Genomic DNA, 26,854 nt, shown 5'->3' with positions numbered 1-26,854 from the left:
TCGTCCCACACCAACCCTCCCTTCCCACTTTGTGTGTCACCCTCTGATCCTGTTCCCATGAGCCACAAAAAGGGTTGTCCCAGAATGACGTGGCAAAGAACATCCTTGGTCATAGGGCAGAAGCGAGCAGAAGGCCCTCCTTCACGTCAGCCTTGGTTAAGCCAAACTCTACTCCGTTCTCCCACCCTCCTCTCTGCTATCCTATCATAACACCTCTTGTGTCTCCAACTCTCGAGGTTGAAATTCCATCAGGAGCGATGGAAACATCCCACCGATCTGTTGACATTGAGCTGTAGCTGGAATGTCACAGATGTGGGTTTTCTTCAGCAAAATTTTGTGCACCTTCCTGCCTTCCTACATGATGGAGTCAAACAATCCACTAACCGGATGCATGAGAATCCCGATTCTACTACAACCGAGTCAACCGCTGCAGCCCTCACTTCAGCTCAGTTCCCCAAGACCAGTCTTTTAAATTCTTTTGCTCTGAAAATAATCATTCAAGGTTGATGGGCACCAAACCTGGGCTTAGAAGTCCTCAACTTCAGTGCCCGTTAGAGGCCGATGTGTGTATATTAACACAGGGGTCCCCAACCCCAGGTCTGTGGACCGGCACCGGGCCGCGGCGTGCCAGAAACTGGGCCACGCAAACAAGCAAAGCTGTATCTGTGAGATGCAGGCAGTACATGAAACTACACCCCCTCCGGTCCACGGAAAAACCTCTCCACAGAACCGGTCCTTGGTGCCCAGAAGGTTGGGGACCTCTGTATTAACCCTCATCAAATTGAAGAAGGAGCTTTTGAACTAATTCTTCACTGATTTGCTCTTCAACCATTCTCTTCTTTTTTAAAGAGAGGGTCCTTGGTGCTCTCTGAGCTTGCTTACTTTCTTGCAGACGTTTTATGATCCAATTAATTAATATCTTCAGTGCTAGAAGGGAGGGGAGTTTGCGGAGAGAAAGAAGGGGAGGAGGAGGAGGGGGAGGAGGAGGACTGAGGGGTCCTTGGTGCTCTCTGAGCTTGGTTGTTTTCTTACAGACATTTCATTACCCAAACTAGATAATATCATCAGTGTCAGTAGTCTACTGCTGCTGCTGCTGCTGCTGCTGCTACTACTACTACTACTGGTAGCACTGATGGTATTACTTAGTTTGGATAATGAAATGTCTGCAAGAAAACTACCAAGCTTAGAAAGCACCAATGACCCCTCATTTCAACCCTGAGCTATAAAAATTCTCCTTAATTGGTATTTTTCAAAGAACAACACTGCCAGGGAATTTGTGCAGCAAGTGTCCAAATGGAAATTATGAGGTAAACGGGAATCATGAGGTAAATGGGAATCATGAGGTAAATCATACAGCAAACGGCACACAGAAGGAAAAGGCGGGGAAAAAGGGAAACTCCCCCTCCACATCCAGAGCAACCAATAACAGTGCAGATTGCCTCACGCAGGAGCCAGCACTCTTCAACCAATCAACCATAACTGTGCGTTCTGGCTCACTGCACAAGCCCACTGCTCCAGCTGCTAAATTTAAATATCTACTGCTACTACTACTGGCACTGATGATGTTACCTAGTTTGGGTAATGAAACATTTGCAAGAAAAACCACCCAAGTTCAGAAAGCACCAAGGACCCCTCATTCCAGCCCGGAGCTACAAATATTCTCCATTATTGGTACTTTTCAAAGAGCAGCAAGTCAAGGACCCCCAACACCTTTCATTTTAGCACTGATTTGGAAAAGTCATTAAGAGCATCTAAAATTCTGCCAGGTTTTATTTAGGCGGCTACTGTTTGCAAAAGGCAACTGTGGTCCCCAAGACCTTAAGGGGAATTCAGCCTGGCTGAGTCCTGCAGGGTTGTGTCTTCACCCAGTGTGCAGCCGTGTTTTTCCCGTGTGGATTGCCTTGCCCAAGCTAGCTTGTGCCCAGCACTGGAGAAATTTCAGTTTCTACTAACTGCATCAGTCCCTGCCCATCCTTGGCTCACCCCAATTCCTTCTCTCTGCTCCTCGCTATGTGACTCCTGCTAATGTTAGCCAGTTCTGTCTTTTCCCTTCACCCCTTCACCCCTCTAGGAGAGAAGGTGATGGCTGACGACTTGTTTACCCAGGACCTCTTTCGGTTCCTGCAGCTCCTTTGTGAAGGACACAACAATGGTAAGTTGAACTTATCCAACCCAAGAGAAGGAAGGTTTTTGCTCAGCAGCCGGGGGCTCCAAAACCGGAGCAGAGTGACAGAAATAGGAACAGCTGCATAAACATATAAACATACAACCCCCTTTATGGGGTTGCCACTAAGAAGGTGGGGGGGTGTCAGTCTATTCTCCAAAGACCTGAAGGCAGGACAATGTGCTAAGCACATTGATTTGTGCTTAGATTGTAAGCCGCCCTGAGTCTTCGGAGAATGGGAATTTAATCCCATTTTTTTAAATGGGATTAAAAAAAAAAGAAGAAGCAACGGATGGAAACTAATCAAGGAGAGAAGCAACCTGGAACTAAGGAGGAATTCCCTGAAAGTTTAGAACTATTACCCAGTGGAACGACTTGCCTTCAGAAGTTGTGGTTGCTCCATCCCTGGAGGTTTTTAAGAAGAGATTGGACAACCATTTGTGTGAAATGGCATAGGGTTTCCTGCCTGAGCAAGGGGGCTGGACTAGGAAGACCTCCAAGGTTCCTTCCAACTGTTACGATGTTGAGAATGATAGAAGGGGAGCATGGTTGAATGTTCAGTAAAGAGAAATGGTTGCCATTGTGGAGGTCTATATTAACCAGCCAGTAAAATCTAGGAGGGCTGATGGGCTCAAGTTTCCATGTCCAGATAGGGCCACCTTGTGAGACCTTGAAGATGGACCTTTTCCTACTCTCCAGGACAGCATTCCCCAGATGTTCACACATCCCCAACTCTGTTCAGTTTTCTGCATCCTTAGGTGGGGCGATGTTGACCCCTAATATAATTTTTTATATCATGTCTCATTGGGGGTGCTGTCACTCCAACAGGAATGTGACTGTTATTGGTGACGACTTGGACCCAGGCTGTTTTGGTGAACCCAGGAAGGGGCTCGAGGCTGAATTCACACCCACTGCTTTCCCTTGCAGATTTCCAAAACTATCTGCGGACCCAGACTGGCAACACCACCACAATCAACATCATAATCTGCACTGTTGACTACCTTCTGCGACTTCAGGTGAGACCTCCCAGCTATGGATGTCCAACTGCAACAAGCACGGTTTCAGCAGGTTTAATGAGGAGAAGGACTAGGGGTGACATGACAGCAGCGTCCCAATATCTAAGGAGCTTCCACAAAGAAGAGGGAGTCAAGCTATATTCTCCAAAGCTCCTGAAGGCAGGACAAGAAGCAACGGAGGGAAACTAATCAAGGAGAAACAAGCAACCTGGAACTAAGGAGAAACTTCCTGCCAGCGAGAACAAGTGACCAGGTTGCATCCAGAAGTTGTGGGTGCTCCATCCCTGGTGGTTTTCAACAAGAGATGGGATAGCCATTTGTCTGAAATGGTGTAGGGTTTTCTGTCTGAGCAGGGGGTCGGACTAGAAGATCTCCAAGGTCCCTTCCAACTCTGTGATTCTGTAAGCTCAGGAATAACTCTGCTTCATCCACAGCCACAGTTGGGAGAACTCTTCGGTGGCTGTTGGACCTCCACAAGATGGGAAGCCAGCTTATGTTCTCTTCCTTCTCTTCCAAACATCCAGGAGTCCATCAGCGATTTCTACTGGTATTATTCAGGCAAGGACGTGATTGACGACCAGGGCAAACGCAACTTCTCCAAAGCAATGGCCGTAGCCAAGCAGGTCTTCAACAGCCTCACCGAATATATCCAGGTACAGCTTAGGAGATGGGGAAGCTCCATAAGGAGAGGCCCTTCTCCAGAAGGTGTTGTGTCTCGGCCTTCGGATTCTTTGAATTACCCCCCCCCCGAGGACCTGTAATAATGAAACAATGAGTTCTCCCTCAGCTTATGTCTCTCAGCGTGGCCGAGGTCAGCTGAGAGGCAAAGAGCTGTAATTTAGGCTTGGTCTGAATGACTTGGCAGCCTCATCTTGGGCTCCTGCAGGTGATTAATGTGAAATGTGCCACACTTCGCTTTTTTTTCTCTTTTTTTGTCTTCTCAGGGGCCTTGCACTGGCAACCAGCAGAGTTTAGCACATAGCAGGTTGTGGGACGCAGTTATTGGCTTCCTCCATGTCTTTGCTCACATGATGATGAAGCTGGCGCAGGTAAAAAGAAAATGAAGAGACAGACAGAATTGTGGCTTTGGTTTTGAGCTCTAGAAGAGAGCGCCCTGTCCAAGGAAGGAGTACGGACAAATAAAACCCTTTTAATCCAAAAGCAGATTTTTCTAGCACTAGCAACCAGTGTCTTTCACCTCCCAAATGTAGCTCTGATCTCCGGAGGTTGACTAATTATCCAACAGCCGCTAAGGAAGAAAAGGGGGAAAAAATTGACCTTTGCCAGGTCATTTAGGATAGCAGCCAACACTTAGGTTTTAGAGCTGAGGTCCGACGTTACAGCCCTTCTGCAGCCTGAAGCTGGTGGCTGAATGTTGCCAGCCGGTTTATTCATAGCGCTGTGAGGGGTCCCTGTGCTCTCTGTGCCTGGTTGTTTTCTTGCAGACGTTTCATTACCCAACTAGGTAACATCATCAGCGTTGGTAAGGAGTGGGATTCGCTCTCAGCTTATATTCAAATGATCTTGGCCGGTCAGTGTTGGTGGGAATGGTCACTGGCTGACCAAAACACCTCCCACCAGCAATGAGCACCCAGATGAGCACAAAGCAGGGGTAGGCCACCCTGACTCTTTTATGACTCGTGGACTTCAACTCCCAGAATTCCTGAGCCAGCCTGGCTCAGCTTGGAAACCTCTCCCTTTCCCCTCAGCATGGCTGGCTCAGGAATTCTGGGAGTTGAAGTCCACGAGTCATAAAAGAGCCAAGGTGGCCTACCCGTGGCATAGAGGAACTCCAAGATTAACATCAGGCCAACATTCAAGAAGTAAACAAGACCCCAGTCAAGGAACTGGCAAACGAGCTAATAGGAAACAGCCCAACCAAAGACCCTTCAAGACCACTCCCACCAACACCGACAGGGCAAGCCACTAGTGTATAGAAGTAAGGGCAAACCCACTCCCTTCTAGCACTGATGATGTTCCCTAGTTTGGTTGTGAAACGTCTGCAAGAAAACGACCTAGCTCAGAGAGCACCAAGGCCCCACCTCATTTCAACCCTGAGCTACAAATATTCTCCTTTATTGGTACCGTAGCAGTGTGCAAAACGTTTCAAGTTAAAATCTTCACGACTTGAAATGGTGGTTCCCACCCTACCAAAGATGTTTTGGGGGCAGGCTGACCGTACGACCAGGAGCCAAACCTAGCAAAATACAAAACAGAAAGAAAGAAAAACGCCTCTCTTAGAAACCTTTCTGAATAATATTTTTTTTCCAATGTGTGACAGACGACCCAACCCCCAGCGCTTCGAAATGGCGTAAGAACCTTTTCTGTAGTCTGCGTCCCTCCATCCCCCCCCCCTCTGGCTGATCCTCACGGTTCTCCTGCTTCCCCCTTCCATCCCACCCCCCACCCCCCTTTGCTCTCCCTTTTCTTTCACCGGGCCAGACCAATGGATTGATTGATTGGTTGATTGATTGATTGATTAAGCTTATATGGCGTTCTTCCTGCCAAAGGCAGCTTTAGGTGGTTTAACAATCCGTCAGTAAAAATGCCAGGTAAAGCTATCAATAGAGACGTTCCATTTAACATTCAGTTTAAATTACATTGACCAAGATGGAGAGGAAGGGAGCCCAGCGCATTCGGGGAGGAAGAGGGGTGTTACCCATTAGCCACTTCCAGAATAATACGCCCCCCCCAATCAGGACCCCAGGCCAGCTGGCAGAGCTTAATGCAACTGATAAAAAAGGTTATTCTGCCTTCGTGGCCTATCCTGTTGACCAGGTCTAGATTTAAATTGTCCTAAATCACTTTGCACGCAGAGAGGTGACAGACAGTTTCTAGTTGATGGGAAACAAAATTAATTCTTTAGCCAGGCTACTCTAAAGCTGGATTTTTACAGTCTGTAGAATCTGCATCACTTCGTCTTGGGTAGGTGCTGATTTTCCGAGTTCAAGGTTTTGTAGTTACAGGAACCGGCTGGGCTCAGCCCAAAGGGTAGCTCAACCCATTTTTGTGGCCACCCATTTGGGGCTCTTAATTTTGTGCTTTTGTCAAGTTTGAAAAACACTGATCTATATGAATAAAGCTTTGGCTTTATTGCCCAGATCGTGAGCATCATTGGTACTAGCTTGTAAACTAGTAAGTAAATCTCAGATCTGTGGGCTGAATTGGTATATTGCAGAGGAAATGGCCTAGCTGTGTTTGTATGGTGACTCAAAAGTCAAGATCAGCCCAAGGCAGCCTTTACTTTTTATCCCACACCCCTTAAGATCTGAACTGCGGGGTCCTTGATGCTCCCTGAACTTGGTGATTTCCTTGCAGACGTTTCATGACCCAACTAGGTAACGTCATCAGTGCCAGAAGGGAGAGGGATTTGCTTTCTTGGTAGTTCCTTGGTAGGATTAAAGGAACTTGGTAGGAGGAGCTATCAACACAGAGAGACAAACAGTAAACAGCCTAATCAGAGAGGCACCAAGAGCATCACCACCAACATTGATAGGGCAAGCCACTTATATATAAACAGAGAGCAAACCCCACTCCTTTCTAGCACTGATGATGTTACCTAGTTGGGTCATGAAACGTCTGCAAAAAAACCACCCAGCTCAGAGAGCACCAAGGACCCCACAATTCCATCCTGACGTGGAACTGCCAGATGCCTCCTGCTCCATTGATTTATTGTGGAAGAATAGCATGTTTGATCTGGCCCATTTTGCAGTGGCTGCTTCTTGTTCCTCATCCAGCTTTCCTTTCCTGCTGTGTCCTTTCTGTTTTTCTGTCTCCTCCATCTATCAGGAGGTGGTTGAAGGCTCCATGCTTGACCATTGCTTGAGCTTGCTGGCTCATCCCTCCCATCCGAGCTCATTTGGTAACCTTGCAGGCACTGGCGGGTGAGGGGAGGGATGCAAGGGGAGGTATTATGTGGAAGGACGGAGAAGAAGAGGACCACCAAGAGCCAGGTGGAGGGGGCTTGACTGCAGCGGCGATGGGGGCATAAATGGGGAGAGTGAGGAGGCCAGCTGAGGACAATTCAGACTGGAGAAGGTTTCTCCAAGTCACGGTCAGAGCAGGATGGCGAAGGTGGTCTGGACAACCCCATCCCAGCTTCCTCAGAGCACAAGGGCGGGAGTAAGCATTGGGACAACTTCATCAAGGAGAAATCTTTCCGCAATTATCTCTTTCCCTCACCAAACTATCTCTTTATTGCGCTGCCCACGAGGAGCATTTTCGGAGCGAATCCTACCCTGAGGTAAGGAGGCCACCACCTGTTCAGAGGAACAAATGCACCCAGCCTACGTGAGTCCTTGTTATGCTCACAAGGAGAAACTCCTCTTCCAACAAACAGGCAGGAACCGCAAGAAAAAACCGGCCCCTTGTATTATTCACAGACCTGAGTCAATGTCCAAGGCAAACAAACACAGTCCACAGAAACTCGATCCTCAGCATGAACAGTTGCCTTTGGCAACCAGCACCTCCCACACCGTCCCTTTTATTATTCAGCCCAGGCGTGGCTTCCTGATGCCTTCTCCTTTGCCTTTGGAGCCGCCCCATTGCATTCCTCTGTCCTTCTCTCTTTTCTTGTTGGCGCTGTCGCACATCCTGGATATTTCCCAGCTGTGCTTCATCACTGTCCAACTCAGCCTCCCAGCACAGCTGTGTCTCAGCCTGAGCATGAGTAGAGGGGCCAGGCTCCTCGTCCGACTGTAAGTCTTGGAGCTCCTCAGAGGCTTCCTCTGAGTCTAATGTCACTCCAGGCCCCTCCTCCTCATCTCATTCCTCAAGAGGAATCACAACAGGGGGTTAGTTCCTGGTCGACATCCTCCAAAGAGAACGGGAGGCTTCAGGAAAGAGACATCTGAAGGTCATCTGGATGTTTTTTCTACATGCAGCGCATGGAGACCGTAACTGGTCAGGTTGCATCTATCTAAACCAATGTTTCTCAACCTCAGTAACTTTAAGATGTGTGGACTTTTATCTCCCAGAATTCTGCCTGGGAAATTCTGGGAGATGAAGTCCACACATCTTAAATTTGCTGTGGTTGAGGATCATTGATCCAAACTGACTTCTGATCCTAAACGTCCCTCTAGACTTAGTTTCCACCTGCTGTGGGACCCCAGAGCGATTTAGAGCACGAGTCAGCACCTTTACCCATTGATTCACACGACCTTCACACCTGTCGGGTCATTGCAATTTTTGATGCTGCTAGCCGGAAGCCAACTGGTGTGGGTGACAATTAGAATATTGATGGCTGGAGGATTGTAAGTGAAGAAGGCCTAGGGGTCCTTGAGGTGTGTTTCAAAGAGGCCTCAGGGCGCACCAGAGAAATATGCCCCCGTTTTCATGGCATTCTGTATCTTACACTTGCTTGTTCTTCCAGGATTCTAGCCAAATTGGGCTGCTGAAGGAGCTGTTGGACCTTCAAAAGGACATGGTGGTGATGCTGCTTTCTCTGCTGGAAGGTGATCACCTGGCAACCCTCTGGAGGAGTCTCTGGGCTCCATGTTGGCTTCTAAAGGGCAGAACCTCCTGGCTTATAGGGCCTTAGGCTCAGGTTCTAGAATCTCCAGGTGGACTCTGACTAGATCTCTGGCCCCAGATCTGAAGGCTAATGCTTGCTATAGCTCAGTGTTTCCCAACCCTGGCCACTTGAAGATGTGTGGACTTCAACTCCCAGAATTCCCCAGCCAGCTTTGCTGAAGTTGAAGTCCACACATCTTCAAGTGGCCAAGGTTAGGAAACACTGCTATAGCTGGTCCTGGACTTAAGACCATGACAATGTCCAACACATCTTTCTCCTCCTATTTTCTGCACAACACAACCCTGTGAGGTGGGTTGGCTCAAAGTCACCCAGCTGGCTTTTCATGGCTATGGTGGGACTAGAACTCCCAGTCTCCTGGTGATTGGCCCAAAGTCTGCCAAAGCCAATCACTAAATCTTAAAGTTGCCAAGTTTGGAGACCCTTGTCTTAGGCCATGGCTAAGGTCGGACTTGAACTCATGATTTCTAGCCTGGTGTCTTAAACACTAGACCAAACTGGCTCTCTGGTTACGTGAGTCATGCAGTTTCATTCTTAGACCATGTCTGCAAATTGGGTCACGGTTGGTCCTATTCTTCCAGGTTGGAGAACTTGAAGCAATGAGTAGAAGAAAAATATTTACTAAAACAAAGCAAAGATATGAACGGGACCATCAGGGTCTGCCAGGAGGAAGGGGGAGCACTGCCATCACCTGTATCCTTGGTGTATCTAGACTCAGTGACACAATTATGACATTGTCGGTGGAGATTCTCAGTCATCCAGGTCGTGGTTGTCCTAAAGATGCTTTTTCAAAAGGCCACTAGACAGTTCTTCGTAGAAGACCTTTTGCTTCTCATTCAAGAAGCTTCTTCAGTTCTGACTGGATGGTGGGGAATGGTTTATCTGGAAATCGATTCATACTCTCACACCATTCGAAGAATATTCATCCCAAAGTGCATAGCTAAAGGTGGAGATTCTCATTCATCCAGGTCATGGTTGTTCCAAAGTTGCTTTTTCAAGAGGCAACTGGACTTTGTTTTTCCTAGAAGACATTTTGCTTCTCCTCCAAGAAGCTTCTTCAGTTCTGAACTGAAGAAGCTTCTTGGAAGAGAAGAGAAGATGAGGTGAGAAGAAGCTTCTTGGATGAGAAGCAAAACGTCTTCAAGGAAAAACAAAGAAAGTCCAGTTGCCTTTTGACAAAGTACCTTTGGGACAGTTATGACATTGTGTAATTGTGTTGTCTACCAAAGATGCAAAGCCATCTCGGTACGACTTACATATTCTATCTCTTGATGGAGGAACAGAATATCCCTGCTAACATAACTTGCTTATCTGTCTTCTGCGTTCAGTCTCGTTGTCAAAGTATAATTTGTGTCCTTGGTGTATCTACTCAGGAAATGTGGTGCATGGCACCATCGCTCGGCAGATGGTTGACATGTTGGTGGAGTCCTCCAGCAACGTGGAAATGATCCTCAAATTCTTCGACATGTTCTTGAAACTGAAGGACATTGTGGTCTCTGATGCCTTCCGGGATTACATCACAGATCCACGGGGCCTCATCTCCAAGAAGGATTTCCAGAAGGCCATGGACAGCCAGAAGCAGTACACACCGTCAGAGATCCAGTTCCTTCTCTCCTGCTCAGAGGCTGATGAGAATGAGATGATAGACTATGAAGAGTTTGCCAACCGTTTCCAGGAGCCCGCCAAAGACATTGGCTTCAATATTGCTGTGCTGCTGACAAACCTCTCAGAGCACATGCCTCATGATGCCCGCCTCAAGACCTTCCTGGAACTGGCCGAATGCATCCTCAACTACTTTAATCCCTACCTGGGCCGCATTGAGATCATGGGTGCCAGCAAACGCATTGAGCGCATCTACTTTGAGATCAGTGAGACCAATAAGGCCCAGTGGGAGATGCCCCAGGTCAAGGAGTCCAAGAGACAGTTCATCTTTGATGTGGTCAACGAAGGAGGTGAGTCGGAGAAGATGGAGCTCTTCATCAATTTCTGTGAGGACACCATCTTTGAGATGCAGATTGCATCCCAGATTTCAGAGGAAGAAGGAGGGGAGGCGCAAGAGGAGGAGGAAGAAGTGGAAAGCACCGAAAGTGGGGAAGCTGAGAAGGCATCGGCCCCTTCAGAGGCATCTTCGGTTTTTGGGGAGTTCATGGAGAGCATCGTGAGTTTCTTCCACACGTTCACGTACCGCAACATCCGTCGACAGTTCCGCAAAGTCAAGAAGATGACGGTCAAAGATATGGCTGTGGGAGTGGCCACCTTCCTTTACACCATCTTGATGGGCATCCTTTTCTTCTTCTGTAGTATCCTCAAGGGCTTCTTCCTGCTCATCTGGAACACGCTCTTTGGTGGCGGCTTGGTGGAGGAGGCCAAGAAGCTCACCATGACCGAACTGCTGGCTAGCATGCCTGATCCAACTCAGGATGAGGTTCATGGGGATGTTGCTTCTTCTGAGGAAGATGAGCAGGTGATGGAAGAAGGAGAAGAAATCAAGATTGTGGAGCCCGGCAAGGAGGAAGCATCTGTGGAAGGTGGAGAAGGTTTTGGAGTAGATCCAAAGAAAGAGCATTTCCGTTCAATGGCCCCGGATGCACATGGTGGGCTTGGAGATATGGGGGACACCACCCCAGTGGAACCTCCCACACCTGAAGGGACACCCATTCTCAAGAGGAAATTGGTACGATTGGGGCTTCGGGGGGTGGGAGTTGCTGGGAAGGTCCAATATGGACAAAGAGGAAAAGGAAGGGCAGAAAGAAACCATGATTAGGGAATGTGGGCCTAAGAGCAGCCCATAACCTGGGCCAAAACCCAGGTTATAGGCTGGATATGTGGATATATAAGCAGGGTCTTGAGAAATAAAAAGCGAAGTGGCTGGATATGTGTCCGGTTCTAGAGATGATGGGAAGCCACTCAAACCCTCATATGTCAAATGTAGGGCTGGAATTTGCCCTTTCAGGCTGCATGGAGGTTGGGGAATAACACAATAACAGAGTTGGAAGGGAGCTTGGAGGTCTTCTAGTCCAACCCCTTGCTTAAGCAGGAGACACTACACTATTTTGGACAAATGGCTATCCAATCTCTTCTTAAAAGTCCCAGTGATGCAGCACCCACAACTTTTGAAGGCAAGCTGTTCCATTGATTAATTGTTCTCACTGTCGGGAAATTTCTCCTTAGTTCCAGGTTGCTTCTCTCCTTGATGAGTTTCCATCCGTTGCTTCTTGTGCTGCCTTCAGGGGCTTTGGAGAATAGCTTGACCCCCTCCTCTTTGGGGCAGCCCCTCAAAATATTGGAACACTGCTATCCTAATTTCATTAAACTAGACAAGTGTTCTGCATATGTTTTGATCCTCCAGTCCCCCTAATCAACCATAGTTTACGTCTTCAAGATCCATCGTTTATTTCATCAAGATCCATCATTTACTTCTTCAAGCTACGGGATACAATTCTAGTACTGAGTGATGTCCCTCTTGAAATCTTGTAATATTTTTTTCCTTTCTGAGTCATGTCCCCCCTCCCTTTCGTTTCTTCTCTTGCATCCAATTCATTGACGGTTGTTCTTGTGATTCCTCCAGGTGGAAGGAGAGGCAGGGGAGGAGGAGCCATATCTGGAGCTGGAGAAGATCGAGGAACCCCCAACAGAACCAGAGAAGGCTGAGTTGAGTGGCTTGGAGGTTCATCTGTGGTCGCTGAGTTCATCAGAAACCCCTAAAAAAATCACAAGGCAGAAAGTTTCATTGCCTAAGGCCGGGGTCCGCAAACTTGGCGACTTTTAAGGCTTGTGGACTTCAATTCCCAGAATTCCTCAAGCTGGCTGAGGAGTTCTGGGAGTTGAAGTCCACAAGTCTTAAAGTCGTCCAGCTTGCAGACCCACGTTAACTATGGGCAGTCCCTGACTTGTAATCATTCATTTAGCAACAATTTGAAGTTACAGTGTCACTGGGGGAAAAAAGTGATTAATGACCATTTCTCACTTTTACAACTGTTGCGGCCTCCCGGTGGTCACATGATCAAAATTTGAATGCTTGGCAACTGGCTCATACTTACGACCGTTGCAATGTCCTGGCCTCACGTGATCCCCGTTGGTGACCTTCTGACAAGCAAAGCCAATGGGGAAGAAGCCAGAGTCACCGTTCCTTAACTGCATTGATTCACTTAATCGTTATGTCGAGAAAGGTCATAAAATGGGGCAAAACTCACTTAACCGCTGTCTCACTGAGCAGCAGAAGGTTGTGGTCGTAAATTGAGGACTCCTTGCTGGGATTGAGCCTGGGAGATTAGCACAATTACAACGCCCCAGCCAAGGGCAGAATGAAGCCAGATGAATAAAACGGATCAGTCAAGGAAATCTTTGTCAGACCTGCCTCCGCTTAAGCCTCCAAACGGGAACCATCCTTGGCTCCATTTGTGGAGAAAGGCAGCTGGCAGTCTTGGTCTCTGGAACAGAAACGCCCCAAGGATTATTGGGATTGGGCACAGGGTCTGGGAAGGGGGTGTGTGTGTGTGAGATAATCTGCAACGTGGTTTCTGTGCCCTCCCCGCCACGTCTAGTGCGGAAAACGGGGAGAAGGCTGCAAAGGAAGAAGAGGAGAAGAAAGAGGAGGAGAAAGAACACAAGGCAGAAGAGCCACCACCACCACCGCCACCAGCTCAGGAGGAGGAGACGAAGAAGAAGAAGAAGGTGACCCAGCGGTCGGAGAAGAAAGAAGAGGAACAGGGAGGCTCAGAATTTTGGAATGAGTTGGAGATCCAGAGGATCAAATTCCTGGTAAGGTCTCTCTGGGGTTGGACTTTGTGGTGTGCTGTAGAACAGTGTCCCTCCACCTTGGCAAGTGTAAGATGGGTGGACTTCAGCATAGCTAGCTGGGGAATTCTGGGAGTTGAAGTCCACCCGTCTTAAACTTGCCAAGGTGGAGGAACACTACTCCAGAAGTTAAGGAACCTTATGTCCTCCTGATTTTGAGAAGAAGCATCTCGGTGACCTTCCTGGGGCATCCGAGTACCATGAGACTTGGGGCATCAGACACCTCTCTAATCTCCCCTTCCTGGTTCTTGGCGAGAAGCCATATTGATGGAACTGAGACCAAACTCTGACCCTCAAATACCACAGCTAGACCTACGGAGACCAATCATCCCAGGAGAGTAGCTCTGCCTGGTCTAATAATGTCTGAGATGGTCTAGGTCAGGGCTAGGCAACCTTGGCTCTTTTGTGACTCATGGACTTCAACTCCCACAATTCCTGAGCCAGCAGGGGGGAACTATGGCCCCCTCATGACTTGCGGACTTCAACTCCCAGAATTCCTGAGCCAGCAGGGGGGAACTATGGCCCCCTCATGACTTGTGGACTTCAACTCCCAGAATTCCTGAGCCAGCATGGCTCCCATTCCCCTCAGCACGGCTGGCCCAGGAATTCTGGGAGTTGAAGTCCACGAGTCATAAAAGAGCCAAGGTTGCCTACCCCTGGTATAGATTCTCCTGCTTGAGCAGGGGGCTGGACTAGAAGACCTCCAAGGTCCCTTCCAGCTCTGTTCTATTCTAATAACCAGCACATGGGCTCTTCAACCACCAGGTGGCCTTCAGCTTACAACTATCTTTGCCCTCTGGGAAAAAAACTCTCCCCAAACTCTGTCCCAACACATCTGCTGATGTGCCGTTGATTCGGTGTTGGCGCTTAGGAACCACGGGGGCAGAACCTCTCCAAGGGTGAAAGGCGTATTACGACATTTATTTCACTGCAGGGAGTCCTCAGCTTACAACCCCTTGCATATCGACGTTCAAAATTACAACAGCGCTGAAAGAAAGGAACTTATGGCCGGTTTTCACACTTACGACCGTTGCAGCCTCCCTCTGGTCACGTGATCAAAATTCGGAGGCTTGGCAACTGGCATAGTACTTAGAACGGTTGCAGTTGTCCCAGGGTCATGTGATCAGCGTTTATAACCTTCCCAACCGGCTTCCGACAAGCAAATTCAATTGGGGGAGGGGGGAAATCCTGATTTGCTTAATATCCACCTGATTCGTTTAATAGCTGCAGTGATTCGCTTAACAACCATGGCAAAAAAAGGTCATAAAAGGGGGCACAGCTCCTTTAACGACTGTCTTGGGACTCAGTTGCGGTCGTGTGTCAAGGACTACCTATAGTCCCATTTAATATTTGAGACTAAAACAATCGCAGCGGCACGCAGGGCAGGAATAAGATGGATTGCTCTTACAGTAGGACTCGCAGCCTAAAAAGCAAAAACAGCAGCAAAGGAGTTAAGAGGAACTTAAACAGGCAAAGAAATTTCAGCTTGGACTTGGAAACTGTTTGCGAAACAGTTAAGGTTACACTTAAAGTTTTATCTTCTCATCCTTTCAGAATTACCTGTCCAGGAATTTCTACAACCTGCGCTTCCTTGCCCTCTTCCTGGCCTTTGCCATCAACTTCATCTTGCTTTTCTATAAGGTAAAGGCAGGGGATTGGACTAGATGACCTCCAAGGTGCCTTCCAACATTATTATTATTATTATTAAACAGATTTGTGGGTTGATGGGAGTCAAGACACAGGAACACCGTTATTGGGGCTTCCTGAGTAGTTTGGGAACCAGTTGAGAAGGTCCAGAGTGAGCGAGAGTTTAATCCATGTCCAACCACGGCAACTTTTAAGACCTGTGGACTTTAACTCCCAGAATTCCTCAGCCAGCATGGCTGGCTGAGGAATTCTGGAAGTTGAAGTCCACAGGTCTTAAAGTTGCCAAAGTTGGATGCCCTTGGTCAAGTCATTTCTAGCAAAGCATTCTGAGATCCAGAAGAACGTGGTAGTGGAATCTATTAAGAGGTTGGGGCAGAGGACTAGGCATCACCCTGGGGTATAAGTGGTCATCATCCTCTTAAGCAGAAGACCAAAGTTAGAGAAAAGCCAGGATTGTAGGCCTGGACCTTAGCTTTTCCTCCTTTAGATCCTCATCTTGGTTTCTTCTATGTGAGTTTCTTCGGCCTATTACCATTTCCATTTCCTAGGTGTCGGACACGCCACCTGGCGAGGAAGAATTTGAGGGCTCCAGTCTTGAAGGCGATCTGGACGCCGGATCTGGGGCAGGCTCCGGCTTTGGCACAGATGACAATGGCGGCAGCGGGGACGGCAACGGCAATGGGGACGAGGATGAAGAAGACAGCGTGGTCTACTTCTTCCTAGAGGAGAGCACAGGCTACATGCAGCCAGCCTTGCAGTTCCTGTCCATCATTCACACCCTGGTGGCGTTCCTCTGCATCATCGGCTACAACTGTCTCAAGGTGCCCCTGGTCATCTTCAAGCGCGAGAAGGAGCTGGCCCGTAAGTTGGAGTTTAGCGGAGTCTACATCACCGAGCAACCGGAGGATGACGACATCAAAGGCCAGTGGGATCGTCTGGTGCTCAATGCTCCGTGAGTGAAGGAAGGAAGGAAGGAAGGGGAAGGGGTATGGAGGGCCTCTGAAGTGTCCACTCTCCTCAAGCCGTGGCAGCCCCAGTCACTTCTGAATCTATGGTGTAATTGAGCTAAAATTGCAAATGGCGGAAATACACCAGGCACAAAGAATCTGGAGCACACGTTAAGTTCCGGTGAAGCTGATTTATTGCTCATAGCTACCGTGTTTCCCCGAAAATAAGACCGGGTCTGATATTCATTTTTGCTCCAAAATACACATTAGGGCTTATTTTCCGGTTAGGGCTTATATTCGGGGGAATATGGTACTAAATGCGTCTGTCTGGCTGACAGTCTTAACTGGGGCTTATTTCTGGGGTGTCCTGAAAAATCATGCTAGGGCTTATTTCCCAGTTGGGTTTTATTTTCAGGGAAACACTGTATATACAAGAACTAGACAACTAATGGTCAACATTAAATTGGCACTAGCTAAGAGTTAACGGAAATCAAGAGGGGTTGGACAGACCATTTATGGGAACGTAATGATGCCAGGCTAATTTCTCTCTTGACTCTGCCTCCATGCTCTGCCTGTCCTTCTCCTGATAAGATTTCTTTATTGGCCGATTTGAACTGTTCGTAGTTGTCTATGGCTGGATGGTGTGCTGTTTCTGGGACTAGGCCGGGGGGGGGCAACTATGGCCCTCTACGATCTGTGGACTTCAACTCCCAGAATTCCTGAACAGCACGGCTTTCATGGCTAAGGCAGGACCTGAACTCATGGCAAAATAAGTTCAAAATAAAAGGCGGGAGAGGGTAGAATGGACATTGCAGGGGGATTAAAAGGGATCCCTAGCAAAACAGAAGGTCTTGATGGAGGTGGGACAAGGTGATTATATTCCCGACGGCTTTTCAAAAAATTGTTCCCATTTTTTCTGTCTCTGCCAGGTCCTTCCCGAGCAATTACTGGGATAAGTTCATCAAAAGAAAGGTAAGATTGCCCGCAGGTCCTTGGGTGGAGAAACAGCATCCCTGCAGTCACATGCTCAAAACGTGGGCGCTTGGCAACTGGCATGTATTTACGACAGTTGTAGTGTCCCAGGGTCATGTGATCACTATTTCTGACAGGCAAAGTTAATTGGGGAAGCCAGATTTGCTTAACGGCCGCGCAATTAGTTTAATGACCAGAGTAAATGAAGGTCACACAATTGGGAATGACTCACTTAATGACCCAGACAGTCCTGGTCCCAATTATGGTGGTAAGTAAAAGACCACCTGTGGGGCTGCATCTTTAAAAATGTATAATTATGCACAGTTGCCGTTTTCCTACCTCTCCAGGTCCTCGACAAATATGGTGACATCTACGGGCGAGAAAGGATCGCAGAACTTTTGGGAATAGATTTGGCCAGCCTGGAAATCTCAGCACAAAATGAAAAAAAATCAGAGCCGGACACGTCGTTCCTGAGTTGGTGAGAAAGAGGGGCAAAACAGGAGGGGAGAGATTAATGTGGGGGAGCAGATACCCCGTGTTTCTCTGAAAATAAGACCGGGTCTTATACTAATTTTTGCTCTAAAAGAGGCACTAGGGCAGGGGTCTCCAATCTTGGCAACTTTTAAGACTTGTGGACTTCAACTCCCAGAATTCCCTGACCAGAGTTTCTGGCTGGGGAATTCTGGGAGTAGAAGTCCACAAGTCTTAAAGTTGCCAAGGTTCAAGACCTCTGCATCAGGGCTTATTTTACAGTTAGGTCTTATATTTGGGGAAATACGGCACTAAATGCCTCCGTCTGGCTGACGATCTTAACGAGCTTATTTCCCGGTTGGATCTTATTTTCGGGGAAACACAGTAATGCTCAGATTGGCCTTGTCATCCCAACAGGTAGACAGACAAAAGGAATCATCTAAGTTCTAATTCAGAGTTTCCTTAGTACCTTTTGACACATTATCCAAGAGTAGAAGTGAGTTCTACTAGTTTTAAAATGTGTTCTTTTAAAAACACTGCAGTTTTGTGTTACTCTGGAAGGTGGAAAGCGACTGGTTGGAAATGTAAGTCATCACAGACACACACACACACACACACACACACACACACACACACACACACACACCATTTACGTCAAATAGAAACCTGATGACAGAAAAAAAAGACTTGGTGGCCCTTTGAGTTTGTTTTTTTCTTTCTTTTTAATTCATGTATTTATTTTTAATTATCATTTTTTTATTTTATTAATTTTTATGTTTAAAAAATAATTAAACCACTTACTGTATCCTGGAAAGGTAATCTCTTAATTATCTCTTTTTTAAAAGAAAGAAGAAAAGGAAAAAAGGTTTACTAGCCCTGAATTGTTCAAATCGATGTAGTAGAAATTATTATTATTCACACAAACCAGGACACACACACAATGACGCACTGGCTCTTTTTGCCCATGAAATGGTGAAACCTAGGATCCGCCTCTAAAATGCATTTGAAAAGGGACACAGCCACCTGTAATGGCTGTTCACACCACATGCTTGTTTGACAAATGTTGGTTCTGCTAGCGGTTGACATCTAAACTGTATTTAGCAGGCATTGGCCAACATGTGAAGGGTGAGTCTGCACACAGATAGCCACAAATACCTTGCTTTCTCTCTTTCTCTCTCTCAGGGCTAGTTCCATTGACGTTAAGTACAAGATCTGGAAACTTGGTGTCATCTTCACGGATAACGTAAGTAAGAAGATGTAGCCCCAAGGCAGCGAAATTCAGTGCTAAAAATAAATATACTGATACTCCTTTTATCCTGGAGAAATTCTGTCCCTTTGATTCCTAAGAGCCAGCACCAACTCAACGACACGTCCGCAGATGTAGTGGAACATACAAGTAGTCCTAGATTTATAGCCACAACTCAGCCCAGAATTTATGTTGCTAAGTGAGAGATTTAAGTGAGCTTTGTCCCATTTTTCTTGCCACGGTTGTTCAATGAATCGTTGCGTTTGCTAAGCTAGTAACACGATTGTTAAGTGAATCTGGCGTCCTCCATTGACTTGGCTGGTCAGAAGGTCACAAAAAAACGATATTACAAATAAATGCGTGCCAGCGGTCAAGCATCTAAATTTTGATCCCGTGACAATAAGAATGCTGCAATGGTCGTAGGGGTGAAAAACGGCCATAATTCACTGTTGTAACTTGGAACAGTCACAAAATAATAATAATAATAATAATTTAATTTTTATACCGCCCTTCTCCCGAAGGACTCAGGGCGGTGTACAGGGCAATACAATAAGATACAATATATAAAAATTAAAAGAAATATTAAATACAACAGCCCAATTCAAGTTGAAGTCTGGAGGGGCTTTTTCCCAGAGGGCAAAGAGGCAGCGGATTCAGGAATGTCTGGTAGGGAGGAAGAAGGCTAAGACAGCCCCCCCCCCCTTAGCAGTTCACAGAATACATCTAAAGTTATGCAGATAGTTGCTTTAGTCTGGCAAGATTCTGTCAGTGGAGAAACAATAAAGAAACTAAGGCGTAACTTCACAATGTTCTTGGCTCTTGACATCAGTGTTGTTAGACTAAAGTTTAATGCCAGAAGATATTAGCAATAAGGGGACGCGGTGGCTCAGTGGGTTAGGACGCTGAGCTTGTCGATCAGAAGGTCAGCAGTTTGGTGGGTCGAATCCCGAGTGCCGCGTAGCAGAGTGAGCGCCTGTTACTCGTCCCAGCTTCTGCCAACCTAGCAGTTCGAAAGCACGTAAAAATGCAAGTAGAAAAATAGGGACCACTACGGTGGGAAGGTAACAGCGTTCCGTGCGCCTTTGGCGTCTAGTCATGCCGGCCACATGACCATGGAGACGTCCTCGGACAAGCGCTGGCTCTTCGGCTTTGAAGCGGAGATGAGCACCGGCCCCTAGAGTCGGAAACGACTAGCACGCGTGTTCGGGGGAACCTTTTTGTTGTTGTTGTTAGCTGCGAAGTCGTGTCCGACCCATCGCGACCCTATGGACAACATTCCTCCAGGCCTTCCTGTCTTCTACCATCTTCTGGAGTCCATTTAAGCTCACACCTACTGCTTCAGTGACTCCATCCAGCCACCTCATTCTCTGTCGTCCCCTTCTTCTATTGCCCTCGATCTTTCCCAGCATTAGGCTCTTCTCCAGTGAGTCCTTCCTTCTCATTAGGTGGCCAAAGTATTTGAGTTTTAGCTTCATGATCTGGCCTTCTAAAGAGCAGTCAGGATTGATCTCCTCTAGGACTGACCGGTTTGATCGCCTTGCAGTCCAAGGGACTCGCAGGAGTCTTCTCCAGCACCATAGTTCAAAGGCCTCAATTCTTTGGCGCTCAGCCTTTCTTATGGTCCAACTTTCACTGCCATACATTGCAACTGGGAAGACCATAGCCTTGACTATACGCACTTTTGTTGACAGGGTGATGTCTCTGCTTTTTAGTGTGCTGTCTAGATTTGCCATGGCTTTCCTCCCCAGGAGCAAGCGTCTTTTAATTTCTTGGCTACAGTCCCCATCTGCAGTGATCTTGGAGCCCAGGAAAACAAAATCTGTCACTACCTCCATTTCTTCCCCATCTATTTGCCAGGAATTGAGAGGGCCAGATGCCATGATCTTGGTTTTCTTAATGTTAAGTTTCAACCCAACTTTTGCACTCTCCTTCTTCACCCGCAACAAGAGGCTCTTTAGTTCTTCTTCACTTTCTGCCATTAGAGTGGTATCATCTGCATATCTTAGGTTGTTGATATTTCTTCCGGCAATCTTAATTCCAACTTTTGATTCATCTAGCCCTGCCTTTCTCATGATGTGCTCTGCATATAAGTTAAATAGGCAGGGCGACAGTATACAGCCTTGCCGGACTCCTTTCCCAATTTTGAACCAATCAGTGGTTCCGTGTCCAGTTCTCACTGTTGCTTCTTGACCCGCATATAGGTTTCTCAAGAGACAAATAAGATGGTCTGGTACTCCCATCTCTTTAAGAACTTGCCACAGTTTGTTATGATCCACACAATCAAAGGCTTTAGCATAGTCAATGAAGCAGAAGTAGATGTTTTTCTGGAACTCCCTAGCTTTCTCCATGATCCAGCGTATGTTGGCAATTTGATCTCTAGTTCCTCTGCCTCTTCGAAATCCTGCCTGTACTTCTGGTAGTTCTCGATCCACATACTGCTGAAGTCTAGCTTGTAGGATTTTAAGCATGACTTTACTAGCATGAGAAATGAGTGCAATGGTGCGGTAGTTTGAACATTCTTTGGCACTGCCTTTCTTTGGAATTGGAATGTAAACTGATCTTTTCCAATCCTGTGGCCACTGTTGAGTTTTCCAAATTTGCTGGCAAATTGAGTGTAGCACTTTTACTGCACTGTCTTTTAAGATTTTGAATAGCTCAGCTGGAATACTATCACCTCCACTAGCTTTGTTGTTGCTCAGCTTTTCTAAGGCCCACTTCACCTCACATTCTAGGATGTCTGGCTCGAGGTCAGTGACCACATCATTGTGATTATCTGGGACGTTAAGCTCATTCTTGTATAGTTCTTCTGTGTAATTTTGCCACCTCTTCTTAATCTCTTCTGCCTCTGTTAGGTCCCTGCCATTTTGGTCCTTTATCATGCCCATTTTTGCATTAAACGTTCCCTTCATCTCTCCAATTTTCTTGAAAAGATCTCTGGTCCTCCCTATTCTATTGTTTTCTTCTATTTCTTTGCACTGTTCATTTAAGAAGGCATTCTTATCTCTTCTAGCTATTCTCTGGAATTCTGCATTCAATTGGGCATATCTATGTTTTTCTCCCTTGCCTTTCGCTTCCCTCCTTTCCTCAGCTATTTGCAAAGCTTCCTCAGACAGCCATTTTGCTTTCTTGCATTTCTTTTTCTTTGGGATGGTTTTGGTTGCTACCTGTTGTACAATGTCGCGAACCTCTGTCCATAGTTCTTCAGGCACTCTGTCTATCAGATCTAATTCCTTAAATCTATTTGTCACCTCTACTGTATATTCAACAGGGATATGATTTAATTCATACCTGAGTGGCCTAGTGCTTTTCCCTACTTTCTTCAGTTTAAGCCTAAACTTTGCAAGGAGAAGCTCATGGTCTGAGCCACAGTCAGCTCCTGGTCTTGTTTTTACCGACTGTATAGAGCTTCTCCATCTTTGGCTGCAGAGCATATAGTCAATCTGATTTCTGTGTTGACCGTCTGGTGATGTCCATGTGTAGAGCCGTCTCTTGGGTTGTTGGAAAAGAGTGTTTGCTATGACCATCGTATTCTCTTGACAAAATTCTATCAGCCTGTGCCCTGCTTCATTTTGTACTCCAAGGCCAAACTTGCCTGTTATTCCAGTTATCTTTTGGCTTCCTACTTTAGCATTCCAATCCCCCATGATGATAAGGACATCATTTTTTGGTGTTACTTCTATAAGGTGCTGTAGGGCTTCATAGAACCGGTCAATTTCATCCTCTTCAGCACTGGTGGTTGGGGCATAGACTTGGACTACTGTGATATTGAATGGTTTGCCTTGGATTCGAACTGAGATCATTCTGTCATTTTGAGGATTGTATCCCAGTATTGATTTTCCTACTCTTTTATTGACTATGAAGGCTACTCCATTTCTTCTGAGGGATTCTTGCCCGCAGTAGTATACCTGATGGTCATCTGAATTAAATTCACCCATTCCTGTCCATTTTAGTTCGCTGATACCTAAGATGTCGATGTTCAGTCTTGTCATCTCTTGTTTGACCACGTCCAGCTTTCCTTGATTCATGGATCTTACATTCCAGGTTCCTATGGAGAAAAAATCTTTACAGCATCGGACTTTCCTTTCACCACCAGACATATCCACAGCTGAGCGTCCTTTCGGCTTTGGCCCAGTCGCTTCATTCTTTCTGGCGCTACTAGTACTAGCCCTCTGCTCTTCCCCAGTAGCATATTGGACGCCTTCCGACCTGAGGGGCTCATCTTCCAGCGTCATATCGTTTTGCCTTTTGGTACTGTCCATAGGGTTTTCATGGCAAAGATACTGGAGTGGGTTGCCATTTCCTTCTCCAGTGGATCACGTTTTGTCAGAACTCTCAGCTATGACCTGTCCGTCTTGGGTGGCCCTGCACGGCATAGCTCATAGCTTCATTGAATTACGCAAGCCCCTTCGCCACGACAAGGCAGCAATCCATGAAGGGGGGGAACCTTTACCTTTACCTTTATTAGCAATACCTTCCTGCTGTCCTCAAGGACATGTTCACTTGCTCTCCATCCAGTTGTTCTTTCTCTCTTTCCCACTTCAGTCTTTCCTGTATCTCTTCTGGTACATGGTGATGTCCGTGCTTGGCCATTACAACAACTTCTTCTTTGCTTGCCATCTTCTGGACATTGCCATGGGCGTCAAGACTTTGCGGACCATCCTGTCCTCTGTCACCCACAATGGCAAACAGGTCGGTCGGGTTGGGCAAGAATCCTGTCCTGTCTACTCCATAAAAAAAGCTGTTCTTTTCTGCTACTCAGTTGACCATCTCCTGCACCTGTGCCCTCTTTCCCCAGCTGATGATGACCGTGGGGTTGTTGGCTGTGGTTGTCTACCTTTACACTGTGGTGGCCTTCAACTTCTTCCGCAAGTTCTACAACAAGAGCGAGGACGAGGATGAACCCGACATGAAATGTGATGATATGATGACGGTGAGAGACACCGAGATATCCTAGACCAGTGGTCTCTAAACTTGGCAACTTTAAGACTTGTGGACTTCAATTCCCAGAATTCCTCAGCCAGCCTGGCTGAGGAATTTTGAGAGTTGAAGTCCACAAGTCTTAAAGTTGCCAAGTTTGGAGACCCCTGTCCTAGACCGTCATTCTCCTGAACATCTGGAGGCACCAGGGTTGGGAAGGCTGAGAACTTCTGCTCTGTGTCCTGAATCTGGATGCTTTCTACTCTCTTCCCAACAGTGTTACCTCTTCCACATGTATGTTGGAGTGAGAGCCGGTGGCGGCATCGGTGATGAGATTGAAGATCCGGCCGGAGACGAATATGAGCTCTATCGTGTGATCTTTGATATCACCTTCTTTTTCTTTGTCATTGTCATCTTGTTGGCTATCATCCAAGGTGAGATGGCTGGGCCTGTATCCCTTCCCAAGTCTCTGCGGTATCACTGTGTCTCTTATCTACTTCCGTAATTCTAACCAGTATTTGCGGGAACCGAATCGCTTCCTGATGCCCGCGATGAGCTGTTGGAATATGTTCTGTTTTTGAAAGAAGGATGTCTTTGAGCATCTTCAGGAGGTCTCTTCCAGTGACTGAACATGACTAATCACCTTGGCTTTTGTAGAGGGTAGCAGTTGTCAGGAAATGTTCCTTGGCTTTGCTTAATCTCAGTTTTTCTTTTCTCTTTGACTTCTTGACTTCTTTCTCCATTTCCCAGGTTTGATCATTGATGCCTTTGGGGAGCTGAGAGACCAGCAGGAGCAAGTGAAGGAGGACATGGAGGTAGGCTGAACCACTGTCGTGTTTAACAGAATGGAATCACAGAATAACAAGAGTTGGGAGGGACCTTAGAGGTCTTCTAGTCCAACCCCCTGCTCAGGCAGGAGGCCCTACGACATTCCAGACAAATGGTTGTCCAATCTCTTCTTAAAAACCTCCGGTGTTGGAGCCCCCACAACTTCTGGAGGCTTTTCTTCCAGGCTTTGTTCCCAGAGAGATGTTGTTCACCTCTTTGTTTTGAGGACATGTAATGACGATATCTTTAATTGGTGGGATAATGAAACCACAAATGGATTCATCAGTAGGAAGTCGGCCTATGAACAGAAAATGCTGTACAGGTTTAGTTTCAATTTACAACCACCGTTGGGAGGAGAATTTCCATTGCTAAGGAAAGCAGGTGTTAAGAATCACGTCTGATTTTGTGACTTTTCTTTTTTTTCGCCATTTTCTTCACTGTCCTTTGCTCTCCTCGACAGACCAAATGTTTCATCTGCGGACTTGGCAGTGACTATTTTGACACGACGCCCCACGGCTTTGAGACCCACACATTAGAGGAGCACAACCTGGCAAATTACATGTAAGCAAAGGACGGGGAGGGGGGAGGAGAAGGCAACAGCCAGGTTTTTCCTAGTCTTTATTCTGTAGCTCCGAAAGTTTCAGAAAGCGGAAAAGCATTCAAAGACCTTGAGAGGCAACTGTTCTGTTCCAGCCTACGACCGGCCCTGTTTGAATGTCAGGGACAACCGCTTTTTATAGTCAACAGGCTGGAAAAAACCCAACCAAATTTATTTATAAAGAAATCAAAAGTTCAAACAAGAGTTAAACCAAAAGTTCAAACAAGAGTTAAAAAAGGAATAACAGACCAAGACTCTAGCAGAAGATCTTCAAATGGTTGCCTTCAGCAACCAGCACCTCCCACACCTTCCCCTTTTTACCAGCAGTCCCAAGGCGTGGCTTCTCATTGCCTTCTCTTCCTCTCACCGAGTTGCCTCATTGCCTTTCTCTGTTCTGCTCTGCTGGATTGCCTCCTGCTCCTAGCGTCCCTGAATAGATCCAGCTGTGAATCATCTACGTCCAATACCTTGTGCTCACATGGCTGAGTCTGATGAGGAACATGATGGGAGGGGCCAGGCTGAGAGTCCTGCAGTGCATCAGAGCCTCCCTCTAACACCAAAGGCTCTCCAAACCCCTCCTCCTCCTCCTCTTCAGAATCATCCGACTCAGCTGCCGGTATCACAGGCTGACGCTGAATCACAACAGCAGGTCCCAACTGAGCAGTAGGGGAAGGTAGTCTAGCACCGTGAGGTCCAAGGGACCCATGTCAGCCTTTAGAAGTAGTGCAGAACCAGGAAACCAATGTTATTTATGCTAATACTACTTTTATTTTGACATGATGTAGGAAAACCTTGCAAGTCAGGTCTGAGACACTTTCTCAAATTACATTCCTGTTTTGGATTCAGATTTCTCTTATCTAGCCATTGTCTTATTTGCTGGTTATTCTCACAGTCCATTTCAGCCCCTTAAGGGAGCTGCAAATTAAACTGCAGGAAGGGTGCTAAGGAGTGGGGGGAGACTTCCTCTTCCCCATCCCTCTTCATTTCTCCACTTCCCCAGAGGCAGTATTTCCCATCCCCTCGATGGTATTCCTCTGGGCACAACCCACGTTTCTCTAAATCTGAAGATAGGCTGCAGGTGCTTGGCAGGATTCCTTTCCTTGCAAAGGTTTCCACGTCATTCTTTTCCGGCTTTCTTCCTCCTTCTAGGTTTTTCCTGATGTATCTCATCAACAAGGATGAAACGGAGCACACTGGCCAGGTGAGAGGACATCCTGAGGGGGCCCAAGGACGGGAGGGGAGGGAAGTTAAAACTCAATATTTTGATTGATTTTTCTTCTTTTCAAATTATTTGTTTTAATAATATTTTTCTTTCCCCCCCACCCCCACTTTATTTTTCCTTTTCTTTTTCTTCACATTGTTTGATGAACACTGACAAATATTGGTGATACTAATACTAAAGATATTTAAAGCTTTATAGACTTTTTCTTAAGGTGATGCCACAAAGTATACATTTTAATCCATCATTCCTTCACTAAATAAGGAATTTTAAATGTTAGGACCATTGGAAATCCTTTGCTTGCTTACGGATACCTTATTCGTCATCCCTTATACCTCTTCCCACCTTTCTCCCCCCCCCCTTTGGGTAGCTATTTATTCTGTAAATGTTTTTTTTTAAATGAAATTATACAGGTAAGTCCTCTACTTACAACCACGATTGAGACAGAATTTCCATTGCTAAGCAAGACGGTTTGGTTGTTAAGTGAATCACACGGTCGTTA

The 26,854-nt window shown here is 46.7% G+C and overlaps 1 protein-coding gene across 1 annotated transcript in view; it reads left to right on the top strand.

The window, feature by feature from the left end:
• RYR1 (ryanodine receptor 1) overlaps positions 1–26,854 on the top strand; it is a 117,250-nt gene that overhangs the window by 88,057 nt on the left and 2,339 nt on the right. Inside the window, 19 exon segments of the mRNA XM_081334968.1 lie at positions 2,072–2,152; positions 3,092–3,180; positions 3,705–3,833; positions 4,125–4,229; positions 8,552–8,633; positions 10,084–11,384; positions 12,279–12,361; positions 13,255–13,471; positions 15,062–15,148; positions 15,703–16,106; positions 17,031–17,073; positions 17,421–17,551; positions 18,727–18,787; positions 23,333–23,479; positions 23,586–23,720; positions 23,985–24,141; positions 24,458–24,522; positions 24,996–25,096; positions 26,283–26,334. Coding sequence (XP_081191094.1) covers positions 2,072–2,152; positions 3,092–3,180; positions 3,705–3,833; positions 4,125–4,229; positions 8,552–8,633; positions 10,084–11,384; positions 12,279–12,361; positions 13,255–13,471; positions 15,062–15,148; positions 15,703–16,106; positions 17,031–17,073; positions 17,421–17,551; positions 18,727–18,787; positions 23,333–23,479; positions 23,586–23,720; positions 23,985–24,141; positions 24,458–24,522; positions 24,996–25,096; positions 26,283–26,334 — 3,470 coding nt within the window.

This window comes from Vipera berus, assembly GCF_964194415.1.
Source record: "Vipera berus genome assembly, chromosome: 9".
In the NCBI taxonomy this organism is placed as follows: Eukaryota; Metazoa; Chordata; class Lepidosauria; order Squamata; family Viperidae; genus Vipera; species Vipera berus.
Note: the sequence above shows the minus strand (reverse complement) of the source record. Positions and strands in the feature narration are given on the sequence as shown.